Source organism: Triplophysa rosa, linkage group LG5 (assembly GCF_024868665.1).
Source record: "Triplophysa rosa linkage group LG5, Trosa_1v2, whole genome shotgun sequence".
NCBI lineage: Eukaryota > Metazoa > Chordata > Actinopteri > Cypriniformes > Nemacheilidae > Triplophysa > Triplophysa rosa.
In genome coordinates, this window is record NC_079894.1 from 264,586 (window position 1) to 287,105 (window position 22,520).

The following is a 22,520-nucleotide window of genomic DNA, read 5'->3' on the forward strand; positions in this document are numbered from 1 at the left end:
GCCGTGATTGATCATTATTTTAATCACTGCGGGCAGACAGTCATGCAGACGACATCAACCCGCCACATCATTACAGGAGAGAAAAGCAATAAATGAAATACAGGTAGGAGGCATTATTTTCAATTAGCGTCTTCGTGAATTCTCGGGCACAGCTAAGGGCTCGTGGCGACTTCCTATACTTAACACTTCAGTCCTGTGACCTCACGTACATTGGCAGCCGTCGCCGCCGCCGCCTCGGCCGTCTGCTTAGCATCTCGCTTTGCTTCCAAATGACTAGATTTCATTTACAGAGTGTTGCACACCAATTCATACGTGTTGTCTTTCGGCAGTTATATTGGCAACGCATTTCTGATCTGTTGTGACCTGCGCACCCTCGACATGAATAGCGTCTCTCAGATTCTCTGTGTTTCCAGGTTTCGCTGTCTTTTATGGTGCCGGCGAGCACAAACGACACAGCCCGAGTAATCAAGTCAAAGGCCCCGAGATGAACCCTTTAAAAACACACTCCCACTTCCGTGTAGGAAAGAGGGCACTCCTGAGTAGAGGAGAAAGTGCTGGGAGTCAGAAAACATTAAAAGCCGGCTCTCTTTCTGGCTCTTTGCGGTTAAGGCGGCACGAAGCAATATACACCCCATATCCAGGGCTGTTTCTTACAGATTAGTGCCAAGATGACCTCTGTCCACCTGCCGGTGACTGGATCTCAACATAGTCCGCCGGCAGACAGCGCAGGGGCAATCAAAAAAATCAAGCGGACACTTTAGAGAGATTGTATCTAGAGAAAGCTATTGTTTCTCTCTTCTATCTGATATTGGTAGAGTCTGGATTGCTCTCAGGTTCACAGGTTTCTACGTGGCTCCCGTACAGAAAACTGGTTTTGTTGATTTGATAAGATGGACCACGTTGACAACGTTCATTCACAGCTCAAGAGGCAGATCTTTGATAACAGAGCCATTCTGCTTTCATCTACGGCGAGGACGGGCTGAAACACAGAGCCGATTGTGCCGTAAGACTCCGTGCTTTCAGCCGGTCTGCAAATTATACAATGACTTTCTGAGGGATCATCCTTTTTTCTTTCTTTGTCGGTGTGTAGTTTGGCTCATCTCTCGCAGCTTAAATTGTTTTTCGCCGACCTTCGAATAGTCAGCAAAGCGTCCGTGCTTTTAAAAAGACACTAAAGTTTATTTGTGGTATGCGAATGTGTAATAAAGTGAAACGTAACGACATTCATCAAATAATGCAGTATGTATGTAATTCAGCTTTCCGTCCGATAATGATGCGAAATGGACGAAAAGTGCTCCGGCGGTCTAGTTGCCATGGTTCCCTCCTCAGGTGAACGATTTCCGTGAGCGTCTCCTTGCCGGCAGGTGAAAATATGCACCCTGAACTTGAAATCTAACTTTTGTGGTTTGAAGGCACATATTCTTGCATCTAAAAGAATACGGACCCCCCCACTTTCTTTTTCGATCCCCCTCATTATTCTCCCGATGCTTTAAGCAAAACAAGAATATGTCTATGAAAAGATGACACGGTTCACATTATGAAGGTAATAGTTCTTCATCGGATTTTAAACGAAGCTCAGTTGCAGTGAGAAACAAATGGAATGCGCGACTTTGTTTTTCTGTACAATGGATTTATTACTTGTGCTGGTGGATAAACTAAAGGCTTTGCGTTGCCAAGCAACACTGTTCACGTGATAAATAAACGCTGCTTGCTTGTGTAAAGAATCAGATTATTCTCCCTCAGTGTATTGTTGGAGGGAAAGAATAACCAGGGATGAGCGACAGGACAGAACTTATAGAGATAATAAGTGTTTGAACTTCATGTACATTGACACAGTGTTGAAATGAGACTGTGATGTTGGCGATGTAACAGCATCACGGTCAATTACCAAATTTAGGATGCGGTAATGAATACCTTTAGTGTCATAACTAAACTCGCAGCACTGAGGACTTTATCACGCAACCCAAAAGCCAAATGGATTGGCTCTGTTATCTGAATAGAGGATAAATAAGGGGGGCGGCTTAAAGTACCTGTGAAATAAAAAATGACAATGCCTATTTTTTCATGAAATATTGCCGCGTTTATTGTAAATAGTTTATCCATGTGGGTCGTTCTCTTTTTAAAATCCGTGTGCCCTCATAATCTTCAGTTAAAATCTGAAAATGCACTTCCTTCCTGTAATGACTATCCATCTTAAATGAAGTGTGTTAGGCGGCTTGGGCGGAGCATCCGTTAACTCCTGTCAGTCAGCTGACAGTTCCATTTCAAAACGCAACGACTGTTTTTGTACATCCAATGAAATCGCAGAGAAATACGAAAGCCACGCCCACTGTTTTTCTCATTAGAAATTCCATTTCACTCGGAAAAGCAGCAAAATACGGAAGTAAAAACGATCACAACTTCCGATTCACGGGGACTTTTAAGTGATAGTTCACCCCAAAATGAAAATTCTGTCATCATTTACTCACCCTCTTGACATTTCAAACCTTTATGACTTTCTTTCTTTCGCAGAACACAAAAGAAGATATTTAGTTGGTAACCGAACAGTCCTGGGCCCCATTCACTTCTATTGTATGGACATAAAACCAATGCAAGTGAATGGGGTCCTGTTAACAACATTTAAAGAAAATCTTCTTTTGTGTTCTGTGGAAGAACGTGAACTATCCCTTTAAGATGTGAATGTTTTTGAATAATTGAATAGGAATTTCTTTTGATTTACCAATAATTGTACACAACTGATGTGGGAAATTTCATGCAAATGTCAACCTTACCATGAAAAAATAAAGTTTTTACCAGATGTTTTTACGATACTGATGTCAACATTTAGTGGTTCAAATACCTATGTGAGGTGTCAAAGTTTTTAAAGCATTTTTATTATATATAGTGCATGATTTTCCATAGTCAGGATTGTCACATCCATAACGGCACATATTCCTCATGAATGGACACATGAAAATGAAAATAAATTACCTATTTTATAGGCATGCTTTCTCCATTTGTTGGGTTTGTGCATTTTAAAGAGTAAATATTTTGTGATTTTTAAGGTCCTACTTTGGTTTATGAAGTGTCCAACAACACGTTTACGTACATACACGGTGTAAAAACACTTTTGTTTTCTAATAATAGCCAGTTATTGTTACCTCACTTCTTGACTGACTCGTTCGGCGATTCATCTGATCCCCTCCTTTCTGTCAGCCTACTCTGATCTGATTGGTCACATGGTCTAGTCTGCTGTGATTGGTCTACCGCGTGCAGTGTCACAAATGGAACGTAGGCGGGCATTACGCGGAGTGACGCAAATCTGACCGGGAACTGAAATTAGAACGACAGACGACTCGTTCGCGTGATTCAGAGTCGACTCCCTTTTTTCCAAGCCAATAACTTTGTGTTTCGATCACTTTCGGCTTCACAACTTGGCAGACTGCTCACACACAGCAACATTACACACTGCGTGAAATGTCGTTTGAAGGACATTGTAATATTTACTCTTTAATTCACAGAAATCTCACAAAGTATTTTGTTTCGCAAGAACTTTGTCACATCCATAACACATGTTTATTTTCCTCCTTGAAAATAGAAAACTTGTGACTGATATTTTTCTGATGTTTAGACTCTACAACAAGGGGTTCAGTTAAATATAAACAGATGGTTCAGTATATTGGCAACAATTACATTCGTGAGTGTTTATGCGTCACATCCATAACGATGGAATTACATGAGAGGTCATGAACCAAAAGCATGTACTAAAACATCGTTCAGTTTAATTCACAAGTACTGGACAATCCTAGCGCTCGTCTTTTCCCCACGTCTTAATGTCTGTATGTCATGTGTTCATATTTTGTACAATTAGGAAAGAGTAATTATGAGGACCGAGTCGCTGTGAATTATTATTAATCACAATTCCAGTCGTGACCCAGCCTCTGAGCTGTGAAATTGTATTTCTACTTTACCAAACAACAATAATGGATGGGGGGGAGAGAGAAAGAGTAAATTGTACAGCATGGTCCAAATCAGCGGATAATAATTACAGTAGCGCACAGACATTGTGTCTGCTACGGCTGTAGTCAGCCGAAGTCTTTTTTAATGAATCTAGACGATAGCCGTTGTGCAAAGCAACTCGTGGAATTCTCTGAACTTCATCATATACCTCATGACAAACTCTCTCAGTGGCATTGCATTTATTAAGCCGAATGCTGTGAGATGTTCTCTGTCTCGCTAATCTGTTTGGGTGTTGAAATGAAATCGAAAATACAAATGCTAAAAATAAGGACGCCAGTTATACTTGGCGCAAATTACCAGAGGAAAACAGTACTGGATTCACCGGCTTTAAATGTTTCAGCAGAAAAAATGATGCAATTTCTGTGGTGGTGGCCGTGATGATGAAATGGCTATGAACAATATAGCAAACAGACGTATCAAGTGCAGTCTTGATGGATCTTTCTCTGCACTGCAGCAGCGGGGAAAAAATCTTCACTAGTATCTTCCTTTATAGTCAAGCGGTCGCTTTGTTGCTCCGTGTCAGAATGTTGTATTGCACATAGCAGTGCGGTGTTACAAATACCAGCCGTATGAGCAAAGAAACGTTGGACTCGGAAAGGTTTGTAGTTCGAAGGCAAAACGGTACATCGAAAGGGGTAGTTCACCTAAAAATACAACTTTTTTTCATCCTTCACTCGCCATCATGTCATTCCAAACCTGTATTGGCTTTCTTCTGTGGAAAACAAAAGAAGATATTTTGAAGAACGTTGATAGCCGAACAACACTAAACTACATTGAATTCGATTGTGTAGACACAAAACTACCAAGACATTTCTCAAAAGATCTTCTTTTGGGTTCCACAGAAGAGAGAGTCGAAATTCTTGAATCAAGATGCATTTTCTTGATGAGCAAAGAGACCTAAGAAAAAGTCTTGTTTTTAGACCAAAAATATGAAATTTCAGAGAATTTGTGCTTAAAACAAGCAACAAAAAATCTGACAATGGGGTAAGAAAAATCATCTTGAATTGAGTGACTAAGAAAAAGGTCAACCTTAATTCAAGATCATTTTTCTTGCACCATTGGCAGATTTTTTTGCATGTTTTAAGCACAAATTCGCTGAAATTTCATATTTTTTGTCGAAAAACAAGACGGGTCATTTTGCTCATCAAGAAAATACATGTTAAAGGTTCTTTATGCACTGCAAAAATGACTTTCTTACTTAGTCTTTTTTTCTTGTTTTCCAGTAAATATGTCTACAAATTCTTGAATCAAGATGCATTTTCTTGATGAGCAAAAAGACCTAAGAAAATCAGTCTGGTTTTTAGACAAAACGTATGAAATTCCAGAGAATTTGTGCTTAAAACAAGCAACAAAAAATCTGCCAATGGTGCAAGAAAAATAATCTTGAATTTGGTGACTAAGAAAAAGGTCAACCTTAATTCAAGATCATTTTTCTTGCACCATTGGCAGATATTTTTAGCTTGTTTAAGCACAAATTCGCTGAAATTTCATATCTTTTGTCGAAAAACAAGACGGGTCATTTTGCTCATCAAGAAAATACATGTTAAAGGTTCTTTATGGAACCAAAATGTTCTTCTGTGGCATCGAAGAACCTTCTTGAGCACCTAAGTGTTTTTATTTTTTGACGAACTGTCCCTTTAAGGATCAAAACCTCTGTGATGGCCAATACACAGCAAATGAAATTTGTTCCATATCCCAATTTGGGAAAATAAAGCTTTTGGCTTTCCTCTCATAAAGTGAAAACATCTCTGAGGATCAAACTGGGCCATCGGAGGAAGAGTGATGCAGAGGAATAACCCAATAGGAGAAGAAAGGTGGCCTGTGGCGAGAACATATTGTAGCTGTCTGTCTAACAATGGGCAGCAGAAGTCTGTGGAGAGAGCACATTTGTGCTCGGGCAAACAACCACATCCATTCCTCCAATGAATGGAGTTTGAAAGCAGGAAGCAAATAATTACACAGCGTGCTAAAGGATCGACAGAATGTACCTCATTCATTTTCCTCTCGATCTTTCCGCCTTAATAACCCTGGTAACGTTTTAATTGGTTTGGGCTGGAACTGCCTTAGATCCTCAGCAAACAAATAAATTAGCATTAGCTTTTTTTCGTTGCCGCGCCGCCTGCAAAAATCACCCGCGCACACTTTCTCTGCAGCTCTGCAGAGTTTTTGGCTGCATGTTCAGCATTTCAATGGCTGCGAGGTAATCTCCGTCGACACTGCAGTGATTTAAAGCTTATTTGCAGAATATTTCCACGGAATTCCTGGCGCTGTAAAGCATCCATAATTCAGTGAACTCTTCCCTCTCGGTCTCATGGGATACAAAACCTGGCTAGTGGCCTTGCGGGGGGAGAGAGAGATACCGGCAACGGTTTGCTTTGCGCCGACTGATGCTAGCTGATAGCGCGCGACGCGGACTTCAGATACCACCGCTGTAATGTGCTTTGGAAACGTGCCTCATTAACATCAAAGGTTAATTACCTTAAAACAACAAGCTCCCCGTGTTGTTTTCAGGGATATGCAAATGCACTCTATCTCCACGAAGCCATGAAATCTGGTATCCAAGTAGAATGCTTTGAAACATGACTGAACTACACCCATAATCTCTCGAAATCTGCGCGGAACGGATTTATGTACCCAGCACATGAACAAACTCCACTGAATGATTTATCTCCCCTTTTTCATCTGCGATGGGGCTTCGCACAGGCCCGTCTTTCATATTTGCTCATCCTCTAAACTGGATTTCGGCGGGGCTGTCCCCCACATCAATAACAACCATGAAACCTCTCAGTTCTGTCCCTCAAACCTATATTGAAGTTCTGCTTAATTTAGGACTTACGTAAAGGTTACGTAAAGCGATGAATAATGAATGGTGCATAACACCACACTGTCATTAAAAACTTCATATTTTATTAAGGGCGGGTAGAGAAGCTCCGCAGATACAATTCATGTACCTCTCTAATTATCCTTGCAAATGACTTCAGGGACCAGGCCTAAATAAGACTGCGGAAGACATCACCACTGCGTATCATACAGCTGCCACTGTCATCTTCTTTTCATGCCGTCTAGTCAAGGTCAGTTCGGCTAAAATGCGAGCGCTCGCCGACGCGTGAAATTCGTAACAAAATGTTGGCGTAAACGTTACTGTTCACTATGTAGCTACTTTGATCTGAATGGAGATCGAGTCAGATCAGAAACTAGCACTGGAAAAACATGTCAGTCATTCATCTAACAGATTGTGATTAGTCATCGAGCGGTTTGGCGTCGAGCAACTGAATTCATGCATTTCCAGGTTAAGAGCTGCTTTGTCGCATTCACCGTTAAAAATCGAGACGTTCTCGCAAACAAATAAAGATTTTTTAGTCAAAGCAGTTTATTATATACTATTAGCTTAAACATATTGCTTTTTGGTGACTCGACAAACAATTAACAAACAGACAAAAGTTATGAACGTTCCCAGCATGCTTCGCGGATTGTTCTAATAATATAACAAACTGAATATAAAACTGATTGGTTTTCAGTTGGGTGAACTTGATTAGCAAAACAAAAAATAGCATTGCGTAATTGAAAAAAAAATTTTCGCGCTAACGTTTCAAAGAGTCTGAATATCCAACACAATCTCACGGCAAAACATTCCTATTTTACGCTGTTGCTAATTTTGGCTTATTCGTATGAATTCATACAATCTCATTCGTACATTTTAGTACGATTTGTTAGGGGTGGGGCTTCGGTATTGTTTTTTTTCAGTAATCATACGTTTTGGTACAATTCACAGCATACGATTCATACAAATAAGCCAACGAATTCCTGTGAGATCAGGTTGGAATATCACACAGAGCACACCATTATGGCATGCGAGCAGGCACCTTACCTGAACTCGACCGATTTGGCCCCCCGACCCCTTATCCCTGTCTTCAGGAAAGTCTAGACAAAGCGGAAACCCGGTGCATTATCACACGGGAGCGTGTTGCTGAAGAAAGGCTACAGAACACGTGGGCTGCAAAAGACGAGGCATCATTTTAATGTGACATCTGTGCATCCATTCCGTGTCAGGGTTGAACAGGCGCAAATTCCCAGGTAGACAAACTCTTCCGCCTTGGCTCCATTTCAATGACGGCGATGATATCTGAGAGGATAATGGCGAGTGTCAGACTGGGAAACAGGCTGGAATAATTGATACTGCGAGGGTGTTATTCCAGCAGTCTCAGTTAAGAGACGACTGGCAGGAAGCCTAAGAGAGGAGAAGATTCCTTGATGTCGCTGAAACTAACCGTTCTGCAATTGAGACTAGTCATATTCTGGACAATCAGCTACGCCGCTATGAGAAAACGAGGAAGGGACTTTAAATACAGCCTGACTAAACTCTAAACCATAGGTACAGCAATGTGAGGAAGTGAGGAAGTCATTCAGGTTTTGTTTGAGTATTATGGGACCCCTGAATGTAATGAGGGGACGGCCAATCTCATCACCCTCATTACGAAGTCTCAGTCATAATGGAAGCTCATCCTCCCCCTGACACCATCAAACCGTCATCTGCATTCTGCAGGCACTAGCCAAAGAATTCATACGTACTCATGCCGCTCAGAATTTCAACTAGACTTGCAAAAATACATTACAGGCTAACATTATACTCCATATATACAGAACTAATGTTTAATCCATAACTCCAGCATGGTACTAAAATTTCAATGTAATGGAATACATCACTTTAATTCAATTAACAATGACGTTTCGGGGTTAATTTTCTTCGTAGTGATTTACAAAAGGCAGATCAGGCTTAAGCTTAAACTCTTAATCCTGACTCTGAAAGCACATTAGCAGTACAGTATGTGCTTTATTATATTAGTATTTGGGGTTATGCATACTGATTAGAGGTTTTGTGCCATTCTGACAGAAAGCCTAATGAAGACCCAAGCAGTCGAAATGTCATGCGTTTAATTGCACGGGAGCGTGTTTTGCAGAGTGCCGTTCATTTCTTTTATTATCATTCTGACACATAGCAATTAGCACAATAGCCTTCTAGTTTCTGCCGTAAGGTCCTTAAACCAATAATTCACTATGGGGGTTTGTTCCAGTTGTTTGAGGTACAGTGTTTTACAGCCATTTTTAATCTAATTGCTTACGGGTCAAAGACGAAAAGGGTTTAAGCATAAAATCAATAGGTGTAATACTGCTTTAAATTGTTGTTGTTCAAAACAAAAACAAAAACTTTTCTGTTTAATTGAATCGCATTTTTGTTCTTCTGAGCAAAAAATAAATATCTTACATTTTCCCCAGAAGACGCCCACTAAAATGTCATTCAGTGTAACAATCTTGTCAGGCATATTTACAACAAAAATCAATTTATGACATATTAAAAGACTAATTACTTTCACCCCAAATGCTAATTAGTTTTTAGTTTTTTTACTATCCTACTCATTTAAAGCACAATAAACTGTAATATGCTCCCTTATTCTTTTATATATATTTAATATGTACAAGTCAGAAAAAGTATGTTGTTTGAACTTGTACATAAATATTGTGTTACACTGAATGACAGTGTAACATTATTTCAACCAACTTTTGACATTTTATTCTCCAAAAACTTGTTTTACTTACATTTAATGTGCTTTCTATGGACATAGAATCACTTTTGTAAATTTCTTTTGATGGGGACATCTTAACGTCTTTGACCCTGAAGTTCTTTAACCCCTCATGGAGTACACTGTAAATATACATATCCCACCCAATTCTATGTTTAAAGACTTACGTGCAAGTGTATAAGCTTTACAATAAGGTTGTATTTCCCTGCTGTCCTTCTGAAATCTCCATATTTCGTGATTTTATTATTCATCCAAAATCATTATTATTCATCACCCTTTATGTTTGTCACTAGGTTTTGCAAATATCTAACCAATAAAACAGATTAAAAAGTGCTTGTCAACACAGTATTCAATCATTTAAAAAGTACAACGTTTTTTTTTCCATTTCCTGAAAAACAGTGAATTTGGATGTCCAAAGTTTCATATTAACATTGTTAGCACAATACTTACAGTTATAGTTCACCCAAAAAATGAAAATTCTGTCTATTTATTCACCCTCTTGCCATTTTATACCTGTGTGACTTTCCTTCTGCAAAACACAAAAGAAGATATTTTGAAGAATGTTGCTAACCAAACAATGGCGGCATCCATTGACATGCATTTGTTTTGTGTCTGTACGGTAGAAGTTAATGCGTACCGCCGTTGTTCGGTTACCGACATTCTTCGAAATATCTTCTTTCGTGTTATGCAGAAGAAAGAAAGTCATATAGGTTTAAAAAGGCAAGAGGGCGAATAAATAATGACAGAATTAAAATGATCCCTTAAATACATATATCAGCCTTGAGATGTTTTTTCCAAAGGTTTTCACCATACTGATAGATGTCAGTATTTGGTGGTTTAAATACACATGTAAAGTCTGTCTTAAAGTTTTTAAAGTCTTGTTTGTTTATATAGTTTTTCATAGTCAGTTAAGTAAATGATCACATCCATAACTGTCATAATATAAATGGGCAAATGAATGTATGTTGTCTCTCAAAAACGTGCGTCCTTTTTGTCACATCCATAACGCATGGATTTTTCTCTCTTTAAAAGCTTGTGAATACAAAGCTTGTCTATAGAGTGATATTTTTCTGATGTCTGGACTTTGTCATCAGGTGTTTAGTAAAAAATAAACAGATTCTTCAATATATTGGTAATAAATACATTCTCTGAGAATTGATATTTCAAGGTTTGACTGAAAATATCACATCCATAGCATTCGAATTGACCATTTATTAAAGGGATACTTCACCCAAAAATGAAAATTCTGTCATCATTTACTCACCTTTGAGAAACAAAAATGTATTTTATCTGATGAACGCAGAGAAAGATATTTGGAAGAATGCTTGTAACCAAACATAACATGTCACTCCCAGAGAAGAAAAAATTACTTTATATTATTTATTTTGTTTTGTTCTGTTGAACACAAAAGAAGACATTTTGAAGAATGTAGGACAGCAAACAGTTCTGGGGCACTTTTGACTACCGTTGTATTTTTCCTTCTATGGTAGCCAATGGGGTCCAAGGACTGTTTGGTTACAAGCATTCCTCCAAATATCTTTCTCGGTTTTCATCAGAACAAATACATTTATACAGATTTGGAACAACTAGAGAGTGAGTAATTCATGACAGAATTTTCATTTTGGGGTTTAACTTTAATCTTAGTTGATGTTAATTTCAGCATTTACGAATACATTTTTTAAATCAAAAGTTGTAACATTAGTTAATGCAGAATAAACCAACGGGAACAATTGTATTGACATTAACAAGCATTAACAAAGATGATTAAATGCTGAAAAACTATATTATTTATTGTTGATTCACGACATTTATTCATGTTAAGAAACCTTATTGTTTTTTGTTGTTGTTTTGTTTTCCTTATTTCACTAACAAATAAAGCTGTCCATTTTTTAAAGAAAAGTAAACACTGTGTAATCATGCAAATATTTGACTGTGCATTTAAGGGAAGCGTGCATGCGGTTAGATTTCAAGTGTCTACTTGCGTGTTATTTACAATCAGAACTCTGATCCCATCATGCGTCTGAATAACAGTCAGAGTTGCGTCTATTGCATTTCACTGTGCTTTTCAAAACACATCGTATATCAGTCATTGTTTTTTATGAGAAATAAATAAAAAACAGCAACAAAAAAAAAGAAAGCACAGAAGAACCGAAATGTTGAAAAAGCAGAACACCCCAAAGGCACGTTGTCAGTATAAGGCAAATATACACACACACAAACACCTTAATATTTCATTAGTGCAAGCTAGAGGTCACACCTCCACAGCTGAGAGAGAGCTCTAAAGTGTGAAATGAGAGTAAGAGTTGTGAAGTATGTACACACAACGTGGAAATAGATCTCAAAAGTCTGAAATTTGACAGTGCTGTGCTCTCCTGCGCATGTGGTTATTTTAAGAGCCTTGACTAATGATCTGTCCTTTATCTCAGCCGTCCAAAATATATCTGCTCTCGGCTTTTCATCCGCCGGGTCCTCTCCTTTCCATTTCGTTCCATTCAGAGTTGGTTTGGAGATCTCATTTCTGAACACCATTTGCACGAGCCACAAGCTCGAGATGACTCTCTGCAAAAACAAAATATCTCTCGAGATAAATCGAGCTCAGCATGTCACGATAAATCACAGCTTGCGTTCGCTCTCTTTTTGGGTGGAATTTGCGGTAAGCCGCATGACTTTTTCCCTCGCGAGTCTTTGAAGAGAATGTTAATGATCAGGAAACCTGTGCCAAATAGCTCGCCGATGAATTTCTCTCCCTCTGATCAAAATTGGAAGAGCCTGACACTGAGTAAACCCGGCTGGAGTCCTAGTCGGTATGATCTATATTTCATTGTCTCTGTAATTAATCACTCTTCTCGAAATGAAAGCAGTCCGTCCGCTCTACTGTTTTTTATCTAATGGGGTCAGCACTCTCATTTCAACCAAAGAAGACGGAGGAAAATGAACAAATACAGCGTGCGGATGTGTCTCTCTCTCCACATACTGTTTCAGCTGAAAATGAAATGGAGAGGACATTTTCCTGGATCTCGGTGTTCAGTTTTGCATGCCGGTAGGGCACGAAACTTTAATTATCCTCGTGTTGTAATCACACTGTGTCATCCAATATAAAATGTAAAAAGCGTCCCGATTATTGTATTTGTTATTACGCCCTATCATCCAGAAACGCTCCAGGTTGAAAACTATTTCTGTCATTCCGGAAAACAATAATTAAGATAATGTTAGGCTAGTACATTTCACCTCCAGTTTTGGTCTTATCCATCTCAGCAGAACCTCGTGTAATTAGCTTAATGTGGAAACTAGCGTTATATTACGAGATTAAACTCCATCATTACCGTAGTATTAAAATTGATGGAATAACAGGAGTGATTGAACGTGATACGAAAGGAGCTACGGAGACCTTTCTCCCGTCTGTTTCTATTCTTTTCCCTTATTTAGGCACAAACACCTCTGTGTCAACTTCAGCATTTTTAATGTCATTTTTAAAAATAACCTCAGTCTTTGTGCGTGTCTCCATCTGTATCTTTCTCTCTTGAAACAGTGTGAGATGAAGGAAGACATTAATGGTTTTATTCACCAGGTAAGAGATATTCCCAAGAAACACGCTGCTGGCTAAAACATTGAGCTGAGTTCTCCGCTGAGAATAACGGATCAGCGTAATAAAAGCAGAGCCCAGTTTAAAAGCAATCTCAAAGCTGTTTAAAGTTCTTTATACAATGATTTTCCATAAACGCCCATGGCAGATATCACGGTTGAAAAGCATGACTTCCAAATCCTTGAAAGATAAATACATAAACACAGACGTATAATTTGCTTTGTTTTCCTTGCCCTCTGCGCACCCATCAAGTTTTCTTAATGAAAACATGTAATTACCCCGACAGTGACTTGCTCAGTTAGATACAGTGGGTCAGATCAATGCCCTCCCAGCCAAGACAAACACACAATTACGCTGACAGATTTCTCGTATACGTCCAAGGACTACAGCAGATGGTGGACTTCAGAGACAGTGCTGATGGCTGCACCGTGTACTAGATTCAACACATCCTGAAATGCTCAAAAACAGCTCTCGCTGCGGGAAACAGCGCGCTGCAAAAGCTGCACAGCACTGCAGACACTATGGCAGAAAATGCCTTCTCGCTCCTTCAGCACCACGGACAGGGCCCAATACAATTCCTGTAAGATGCACAACTTTTCTCCTCGCTGGCACACGATCTGCCTTGACGGCATCCTCCACTCTTTTCCCAAGACAAAGCTCTCAGCGTGGTGTCAGAGGCGCTTCAAACAGAGATATTGCACCTGCGCGAGGCATACCAAACACGAGGCTGTTCTCGCACATTTAAAGAAGTTCACAACATGGCGTGAGGTCATATCCTCTTATCATGTCCTACGCTTGCGACTATCGTTCAGGCAGGATTCGTGAGCCGATCTAACAATGCAGGGCCCGATGGAAACAACAGAGTGAGACAGGAATGAAAAAATTCTGCAGTCGCATGAAATAAAGTACAGTCTAGTATAGCACCGTTGGATGTACAGTAGACAGTAGTTTTGCTCAGAAATGATCTTTAAGACCGGTAGCAAATTCAATATTTGAACTCCAACTTCTCGATGTTCTTCTGCACTCTAAAGACCCTTTACATGTCTTCCATTCTCTCTATCCCTACCCCAGTGTCCCCGAGACATTTCTAGCTCTGCTTTCTTTCTCAAACAAACAACTTCAATATAGCGAAAGGTTAAAGCAAATACCACACGTAGCAAATATCGCTAAACATAATACCCCAGACGTACCGGTCAATATAAAAAGGTATTTCGGCATGAGAAGGTTATACAACACACAACATGCCTAACACATGTCATGGTGAAATACATTTGAGTTCTACACAAATATGCTAGTACGAACGTTTCGGTACAACATTTCCGAGGAAGAAAGCACCGACGACAACAGAACACTTTGAACCATGTCCAAGCTGTCCAGCATTTCAACTAAGTAAAATGACAACTGCCTGCACCGGGGTGTCCCTGAATTTCCCCAGGGGCAGGGGTTTTGACGGCACGTCTGAGCGGACGCATTACAGGCGTGACAGCCAGAGGAAAAGGCCACAGTCTCCCGTAAAAATGCAAATGTCAGAGAGCAGCGGCGCACACCGTTCGCTGACTAATTGCGTCGCATTGAAATTCCGCAAGTACTTTGTGGCTCATTTACGTGTTGGGAACGCATTATCTGCGGCGCGGTGCATTACCAACTTCTTTACATTCGTGGCCATATGTCGTGATCGGAATTTATAATACCACCGTGTTGTTGAATGGCTGTTCTGAGAGCGTTTTTCAATAGTCATTATTAACCTCACAATGATGCCACTTGATGTTAAGAGCGCTCCCATAAAAAAATCACACAATACTATCGAAGAAAGTAAGTGCCGGTTAGTTCGATTCCAGCAACCATTAAACATAAGCTATCGTTTCGTGTTTGCCCGTTTCTCTTCGTTCATGGTCTCTTGGTTAAATGCCACTTTTGTCTTGGCGAGGCGCACGAGCGCTATGTAGCAGGGCAGCTGACTGCCCCGCCATCGCATTCATTGCATACCAGATCAGCTGGGATTGGGTGGCAGAGGCGTATAATGAGGGTTACTGGAGTGGCATCAAGAGGATTATCTATCCTCACACTTCGGACAAAAGCTTTGTGAATTATCGCCGAGGAAAGGTGGATATGAAGCCGCTCTCTCTGACAGGCGGGTTTGGATGCCGGCAGCAGAAATGCAGTTACGAACATCCGACTGTGTAAATGATGGATTGCCTGTGAAGGATGGAACCTGCCAAGTACAACATTAGCCAAAGTAAACAGGGTCAGAGCGATAAGAGACGATCTGTGGCTCTGACGCCATCCTCTTTTCACACGCACGCGTCGACTGGCTAAATTTCGAGCAGAACTGGACTAATAGGAAAGCCATATTGGGACCAACTAAAGCGATCATTCTTTATGCCAAGCAGCGAGCACACGCGCTTACATACTTCAGGCGTTCCATCACTTTAATGTTTACAGAATTACAGTAGAGCTTTGGGAGACCTGGAGTGATGCAGGAAATAAAGAGGTAAAGTAGATTTGGGAACGGAGGTGTTTAGAAGCTAAAAGTGGAAGCGAGTGAAGGGGGTTATTGCATTTCAAGCACGGGGAAGGGAAAGAAATAGAAAGCATGAACCGAGAGGAAATAAAACAAAAAATGTGGGATGACGGGACTTCAACATTCATTAATGTTCAGTTTCATCTCTTTCAAGGCTTAGCTTTATTCAAGGCTTTCACAATGGCTAAACACTGTTTTTCTCTCTTACGCAATGCTGCGTAACTAGGTTAAACCAGCTTATGCATGGTGAATAGGTGTATCTAACGGATGCCCTCCCATGGACACTCAGGGGACTGGAAACTGCAGGATGGATGCTGCAAGAATGCTGTACATATGCTCTGCTCCCCCCCCCCCCTCGAGTCCGTTGGGTCACCCTTATATCTTTCACTATCTTTCTTTCAATATCACAGCATCTTTCAAGAAATTTACCAGTTTCTTGTTTGACACACTTTGTTCTTTTGAATCTTTTTTCCATGTACAGTGAGCGCATGGATGACGTGCTGCACTACGCAGAGAAGAAAACCTCCCGTGTGCAATTTATACGACTGTGTAGACGTGACTTAGTTTAGCACCCTTTATTGAATTCGTGGGTTTTTTCAAGGAAGTCTAAACCAGAGGCATAATCATTATTATACACTGATTTAACATGATGTCTTACAATAATAATTGCAACACTGAAATCTAAGAATAAATATATGCACATATCTGTCCTTCCCTTTTTGTGAAAAGGTACTTACTTTCACACGATCAATATTTCCCGACATGTTTCGAGCTTATTTTGGTCCATAAAACCATTCGATAAGTCCCGATAAAGACAATCTAACAAAGCACTTAACAGTTATACAATAACTGCCGTATCTCTATTGCCGAAGGACCATTTTCGGTTAAATAAAAATAACTCCGAAGTTTTCGATGCAAACAAGTTGAAAGCCAAGACCGCACGCCCTGCATTCGTACATCCCTTAAACGTGGTTAATGTGCCGCGTTGCTCGAAACAGCACTTGATTCCTTCCCTTCCAATGTAAATCTACGTCTTTTAGATAAATAAAACTGTGTTACAAAAATACTCATTTACAACATTGCTGGCTGCTCTTATGAAGGCACTTTTTAAAAATCCGAACTAGGGCTTTCCTCCAGAGCAACTTGAGGGAAAACCGTACATCTTACATGGCATTCATTCTTTTTCCATCTTACCATTGTCATTTTGGATGTGCAGTCTTATATCTGACATGTCTTAGAACTGATATGATCTCTCCAGCATATCAATGTAATCCACCTTTGTTTTGAGTCTGGCCCTCAGCTCAGGGTAATCACTTTGGGTTTGATTAGGACATCCTGTCCTTGTCCCTGTGCTAGTTGTGATCATTTGTTTTTGTCTGGCATCCTGTTCTACACGTGGGAACTCTGAGGGTGGGTGCGTGTGCCTGTCAGGCACGTTGCTAAACTGGGTGGTTGTGCCAAAAAGAGTGTCCACTAGTCCCACCTTGGGCGTGGGACCCTGGCTGTCAATGACAGTAGGGCAGAGTATTCCGTTTTCATGAAAGCCAGCGATGTCACTACACGGCGCTCCAACGCTGGCAATAGTGTTAATGGGGGAACTGGAGATCGCCATGCTCCACTCCTTTTCTTTCTCCATCAGCGTTCTGTAATGCGATCCGCTCTCGTTTGTCTCTGTGAAAGGATGCTTCTGCCCCGGCTCCTCCGGTCTGCTTTTGTAAACCGGGTTACTGCACATGTGCGAGGAGGGGGCGCCGATGCTGTCGTACACGTGATTGGTGGGAGGAGTCTCTGGTAAGGTGGTTGGCTGTTCTGTGAATATTCCACATTCCATCTGAATGCCTGCCAGGCCCACTTCCCCTTGCTTCCTAAAGGGGAGCTTTTCACGCTTTTTAAGAGCATACGCGCAAAGAGCCGCAGCGGCGAAGAAGGCAGACACAAACAGAACCAGCAGGCTGAGAATGAGAACAGACAGCGGTATGGCACCTTTCGGCGGGTGCGGCCCCACCCCGGGATACGTAGTGATGAGGCCACCGTCCGACTCGGCTGGAGACAGCGAAGACTGTTGAAGCTCGGGGCAAATTTCCTCTGAAGTCAGAGAACGTAAATCTTTTCCCGACACCTGCTCCGGGGTCTTGCACACCACCTCTCCGACTATGACCACTAAACTTAGTGTGTCCAGCCACTCTTTCAGAGGAATGATGTCACAGGAACAATCCCAGGGGTTTTGATTCAGGTCGATTTGGACGACAGCATGCAGGTGCTCCAGAACTCCGCTGACTGGGAGGCAATGAAAATAGTTGTTGCGTAGGTTCAGGCGTGACAGCGATGTACCTGCGAACGCTCCCACGGGCAGCGTACGCAGGAGGTTGTTGTTAAGAAAGACTAGCTGCAGTGAGGACATTAAACTGAAGGCGGCCGGCTGGATTTCTCTAATTTCGTTGTATTCAAAATACAAATAGCGAAGATTTTGCAAGCCGTGAAACATATCAGGAGTTAGCCTTTCAATGTTATTACCATTCAGGTAAAGGCTTCTCAAATTAGGGAGATTAACAAAAGCTCCTTCCTGGACGTAAAATATCTGATTGTTACCCAAGTGCAATAAATCGAGACTGGAGAAGTTCCAAAAATCCGACTTATAAATTCTCTGAATGAGATTTCCGCTTAAGTAAAGCTTCTTAGCATTCAAGGGGCGAGGCATTAACTCAGAAATGTTCCGAAACCCGTTTTCTTTACAGTTGACTGTCAAACCAAGGTCATTAATGTGCAAGTTACAGGAACATCCGATAGGGCAAATGATTGGTATAGGCGGCCGTGTCTGATATCCGGCTATGGGTGGCTGATTTGGGTACACGCTGCGTGGTGTTGGCGGCGTCTTCGAGGGCCTGGGTCGTTTTGTTGGCTTTGGTGCTCTTTGTTCCACAGAAGAGACAGTGTTTTGATTTGGGGAGACTATGGATGATGGCCTTGTAGGCCTTACCCTCCCTGTATAGAATGGTAAGTGCGGGATGCCTAGAATTGACTCGATCTCTGCTTCGCTCAGCGTGGGACACAGCTCACTGCGTTTGATCTCTCTAAGGTCCTTTCCGTGGAGGTGGAAGGGGTGCTCGCACGTGATCTCTCCAACAACAGCAGTGTACGGTATCCGCTCCAACCAGGTCTGGAGCTGGATGATTTCACAGACGCAGTTCCAAGGGTTCTCCTCCAGCTGGATCTCCATGAGGCTGCGACCAATATATTCCAAAATCCCTTTATAAGCCAACGTCTTTAGTCGATTGCCTCTCAAATCTAGGTGCGTCAGAGAGACGGATCTGAAAAGATAGGCCGGTAGCACGGGTATTAAATTGTCATTGAGAATGAGCACTCTGAGTTTGTGAAGATTTCGGAAAGCCCCACTGTCTATTCTCTTGATAACGTTATAGTCGGCCTGAAGGTATTCCAAACTTTCCAGTCCAAGAAACGTGTCGTTCCGAAAGACTTCCAGCTTGTTTTCGTGAAGGTACAATCTCTTCAGCGAGCTCAAACCGTTGAAAGCCCCAACATGGATGTCCTGCAGGGCATTGTTGCCCAGATTAATGGCCACTGCATTGTTCAAGTGCAGAAAACTGTTGAAGTAGAGCCTCCGTAAGGAGTTTTTCTGCAGGTACAGCTTGAACGGTCTAAGCCATGTCTGTGAGACCTGGCTAATATTTGTAAATCCCTTGCCGTCACAATGAATGTGAAACAGGCCTTCCTTCGCCTCGCAGTAGCAGGGCTCAAAGCAAGGCTCGTCTATTTCTTCTGAATCGTCAAGTAGAGGGATAGGAGTCGTCCATCCGAGTGCAATCATGCTTAGCAGCGTAACCCACAACATGCTTTCACCCAAAGCAGGCACGTACATAGCCTCGATAGCTCCTTCACTGCACTGAAAAAAAAATACAACAATTTAGTGACTTGAATACAGAGGGGATGATGAATATTGATCAATCCAAACGATCGTTAGACAAGATAGTCGGGAAATGACGTAGAGTAGGGCAGATTGTCATCTCTACATTAAGACGGAACAGACTGCAGCTCAGTTGCTTTGACTGCAGCTTTTAACAGCAAAGGATATTGTCAAAAGGTAGAATTAAGGCTTCAATAAACAAGGTCAGCAAAACGCACCAGAGCTTCATATTGACTTAATAACGAAAGTATGCCTGCTGCATACACCACAGTGAAGATGCAAGACGTTAGTGACCTAATCCATTTAAAGGCATCGTGCTTCTCTGCAGGTTTTACTTTAGTTTCTAAATCAGCTAATGACTCTGGAATATCAATTTGACCTCCATGGAAAATATTCCCCCCCACCCACCTATTAGCTAATGTGCACAGCAGGGCACTTAGGAATGATGTTAATAAGACCTAGGTTTTATTGATTGCTGATGGGGTTTATGTGCATACAGGTCACTAAAACAACGTAGCCATCTCAGGCCCGCCACTAATGCATGCAAAGTACATTTGTTGCGAGCAAAATCTTTTGTTTAACAGAAAGAATCAATTTGAGTGCTGTATAGCCTAGTCCAATTTTTTTACAAATTATAAATATTATCATTAAGCGCAACCAGATCATCAGCGTGATAAGATATATAAAAGTCCCCAGATGCCGCTTTGCACTGAGGGGCATGCAATACAGACAGGAGGAAACCATTCAAGCACTGCATGAATAAAGCTGAACTTATAGAACCCCGTTTAGTTTAGCAAACGAAAAAGGGATTCCCGTCACTATATTACACAGTAGGAGAAACAACGAACGCAAAGTGATAACCCATTGCGCTGAAATCGAATCTATTAGCATTCGCCTTTGTCTAGATTTACCACCGCCCGCGTCCGGGTCCATATCAGAGACATTGAGCAGATATGCTTTACTCACTCAGGTTGCTGCAGTGGAATGAAACGAGCACTTTAAATGATGCTGCTGCTGCTGCTTCTTGCCATGTCGCCACCGTTGAGCCACTTCTTCTCTCCGCTCTCGTGGTTGAGGAAAATAGGAGAGCCGAAGACGTGACAGGACTGCAATGCCTCGGAAAGGTTTGCTTTAGGATGCAGGTCCGCTCCCCTGACGAGCGCTCAACAGTGAAGACAGCGCGAGCTGCAGATGATGCGCGAGATCTTCCCGTATCTCGCTGCGTTTCAGTGCGGCGGTTAAAAAAACTAAACCGGTGCGCGTGTGAAAGTTGGCATCGCGATAAATCGCAGGACAGCGCTGCCGTGGACTTCTTTCTGTTTCGAAGTTAAAAAAATCATACAGGGAGCGCGCGCGCGCCCGCAGCCCTGCTATGAGACGCTCCAAATATGCGCGAGATGATGAGACGAAGAGCAGCGCGCGCGCGCGCGCGACGCACAGCTTCAGGTTTAAAGGGGCTTTTGATGTGCTTTGAGCGCGTTTGAACGATTTTAATTTAAATAGATAAACACACGAGTTGGGATTGTTTGTACATACGACCTCTAATTTCAACAGTTTTCGTTTTTAGTATCTCGCTGCGTTAGTAAATAATAGCCTACTAAACCTGTTCCCATAATGCTTCTCGTGTGACTTGCTCATCACGCCTTGTGGCATTAGGGCCCTAACAATTTAATGAAACCTTATTTTGGTTACCATGGAAACGTAGTGCCATCTGCTATTGCACAACAATGTGGTGCTTCATACATGGGCATGCTGCTTATTTTGGAACTGAGAATGAACAATGTTGACTTGATGCCCACTTCTGTTGATTTCTCATACCACTGGTTAATTATGCTACGAATCACCAGATACTTACTTTACAGCTATATGGTTGTCATTTGACATTGACGTGCTTAAATAAATAATATCAGCAAATCTCTTTGGATAAAAGCATCTGCTTGGTAAATAGATGTAATGTCTCATCACTTCAAAGCTTAAATCGTTAAGATTAAAACAAAAGCAAAATCAGAGTACCAGTAGGCCTACACAAATACCAACCACTGAATTCCTCACATGCATCCAAAGTAATTCTGAACTTAGTTTCCTTTGTTGGATTCCTCACAGGTAACGGAGAGTCTAAAGCTAGTTAATACTCATCTCAGCAGCTCTCTGTGCCTTTGAGCATTAAAGCATTTTCTCGAAGATCCGAGAAAAAAAACCTTTAATGCCGTCACACAGATCAGTGCTACAGATCTGAACATGTTCCAGTGAATTAGCTAGTGACAGCGGCTTCTCTTCTCTTCTAAAGCCTGTTAAAGGTGATTACGGCGCTTTCTGCTTCAAATTGGTGCAAGAGTATTTAACAAAGAAACAGCCCCTTGAAGGCAACAAACCGAAAAATACGCGCGACAAATTAGAAAGAGAATGATACCAGATGGTTTTTCCGTTCGTTTATGAGATCTTCTCTTTGTTTCTGCAGCCATGGCGGTGTGAGGTGATGGAGGGCACGATGATTGACAGGATAGTAATGGGGTCCAGAAAGCCGCCCATCTCTGAAAACGAATGCCAAAATCTGACCTGATGCGTCATTCAACTGCCTTGGAAGGAACAATTCAGTTCCTCCGTTCTTAATAACAGCCGTGCCGTTATTTTCACACTGTGATCAATTTAAGCAGGTAATTGTATGTAATTAATATTACGACAAAAGATTAGCTTTGTCTGAGGAATGATTATATTAAGGATTTACACGATTTTCAGCACCTCTGAATAATTAACGAATCACTTCAAGCACTTTCATTCCATTATAAAGCCTTCTCGCAAGAAACCAACACAAAGATTTTGTCTCAGTTTGCAACAACTGGAGAATCACAATTAGGGGTGCATGTCATTTCTCCAGAAAACCAGATGTGATGGTGGTCAGACCGTGTAGCCTGAAGC

At 41.4% G+C, this 22,520-nt stretch overlaps 1 protein-coding gene across 1 annotated transcript; it reads right to left on the reverse strand.

Moving 5' to 3' along the window:
- Positions 1-10,132: 10,132 nt before the first annotated feature.
- slitrk3b (SLIT and NTRK-like family, member 3b) lies at positions 10,133-21,760 on the reverse strand. The gene is made up of 2 exons (XM_057333620.1): positions 20,571-21,760; positions 10,133-19,583 (listed from the first exon to the last, which is right to left on the reverse strand). The coding sequence occupies exon 2, from the start codon at positions 19,557-19,559 to the stop codon at positions 16,917-16,919; it is 2,643 nt and encodes an 880-aa protein (XP_057189603.1). The 5' UTR covers positions 19,560-19,583; positions 20,571-21,760; the 3' UTR covers positions 10,133-16,916.
- Positions 21,761-22,520: the final 760 nt, after the last annotated feature.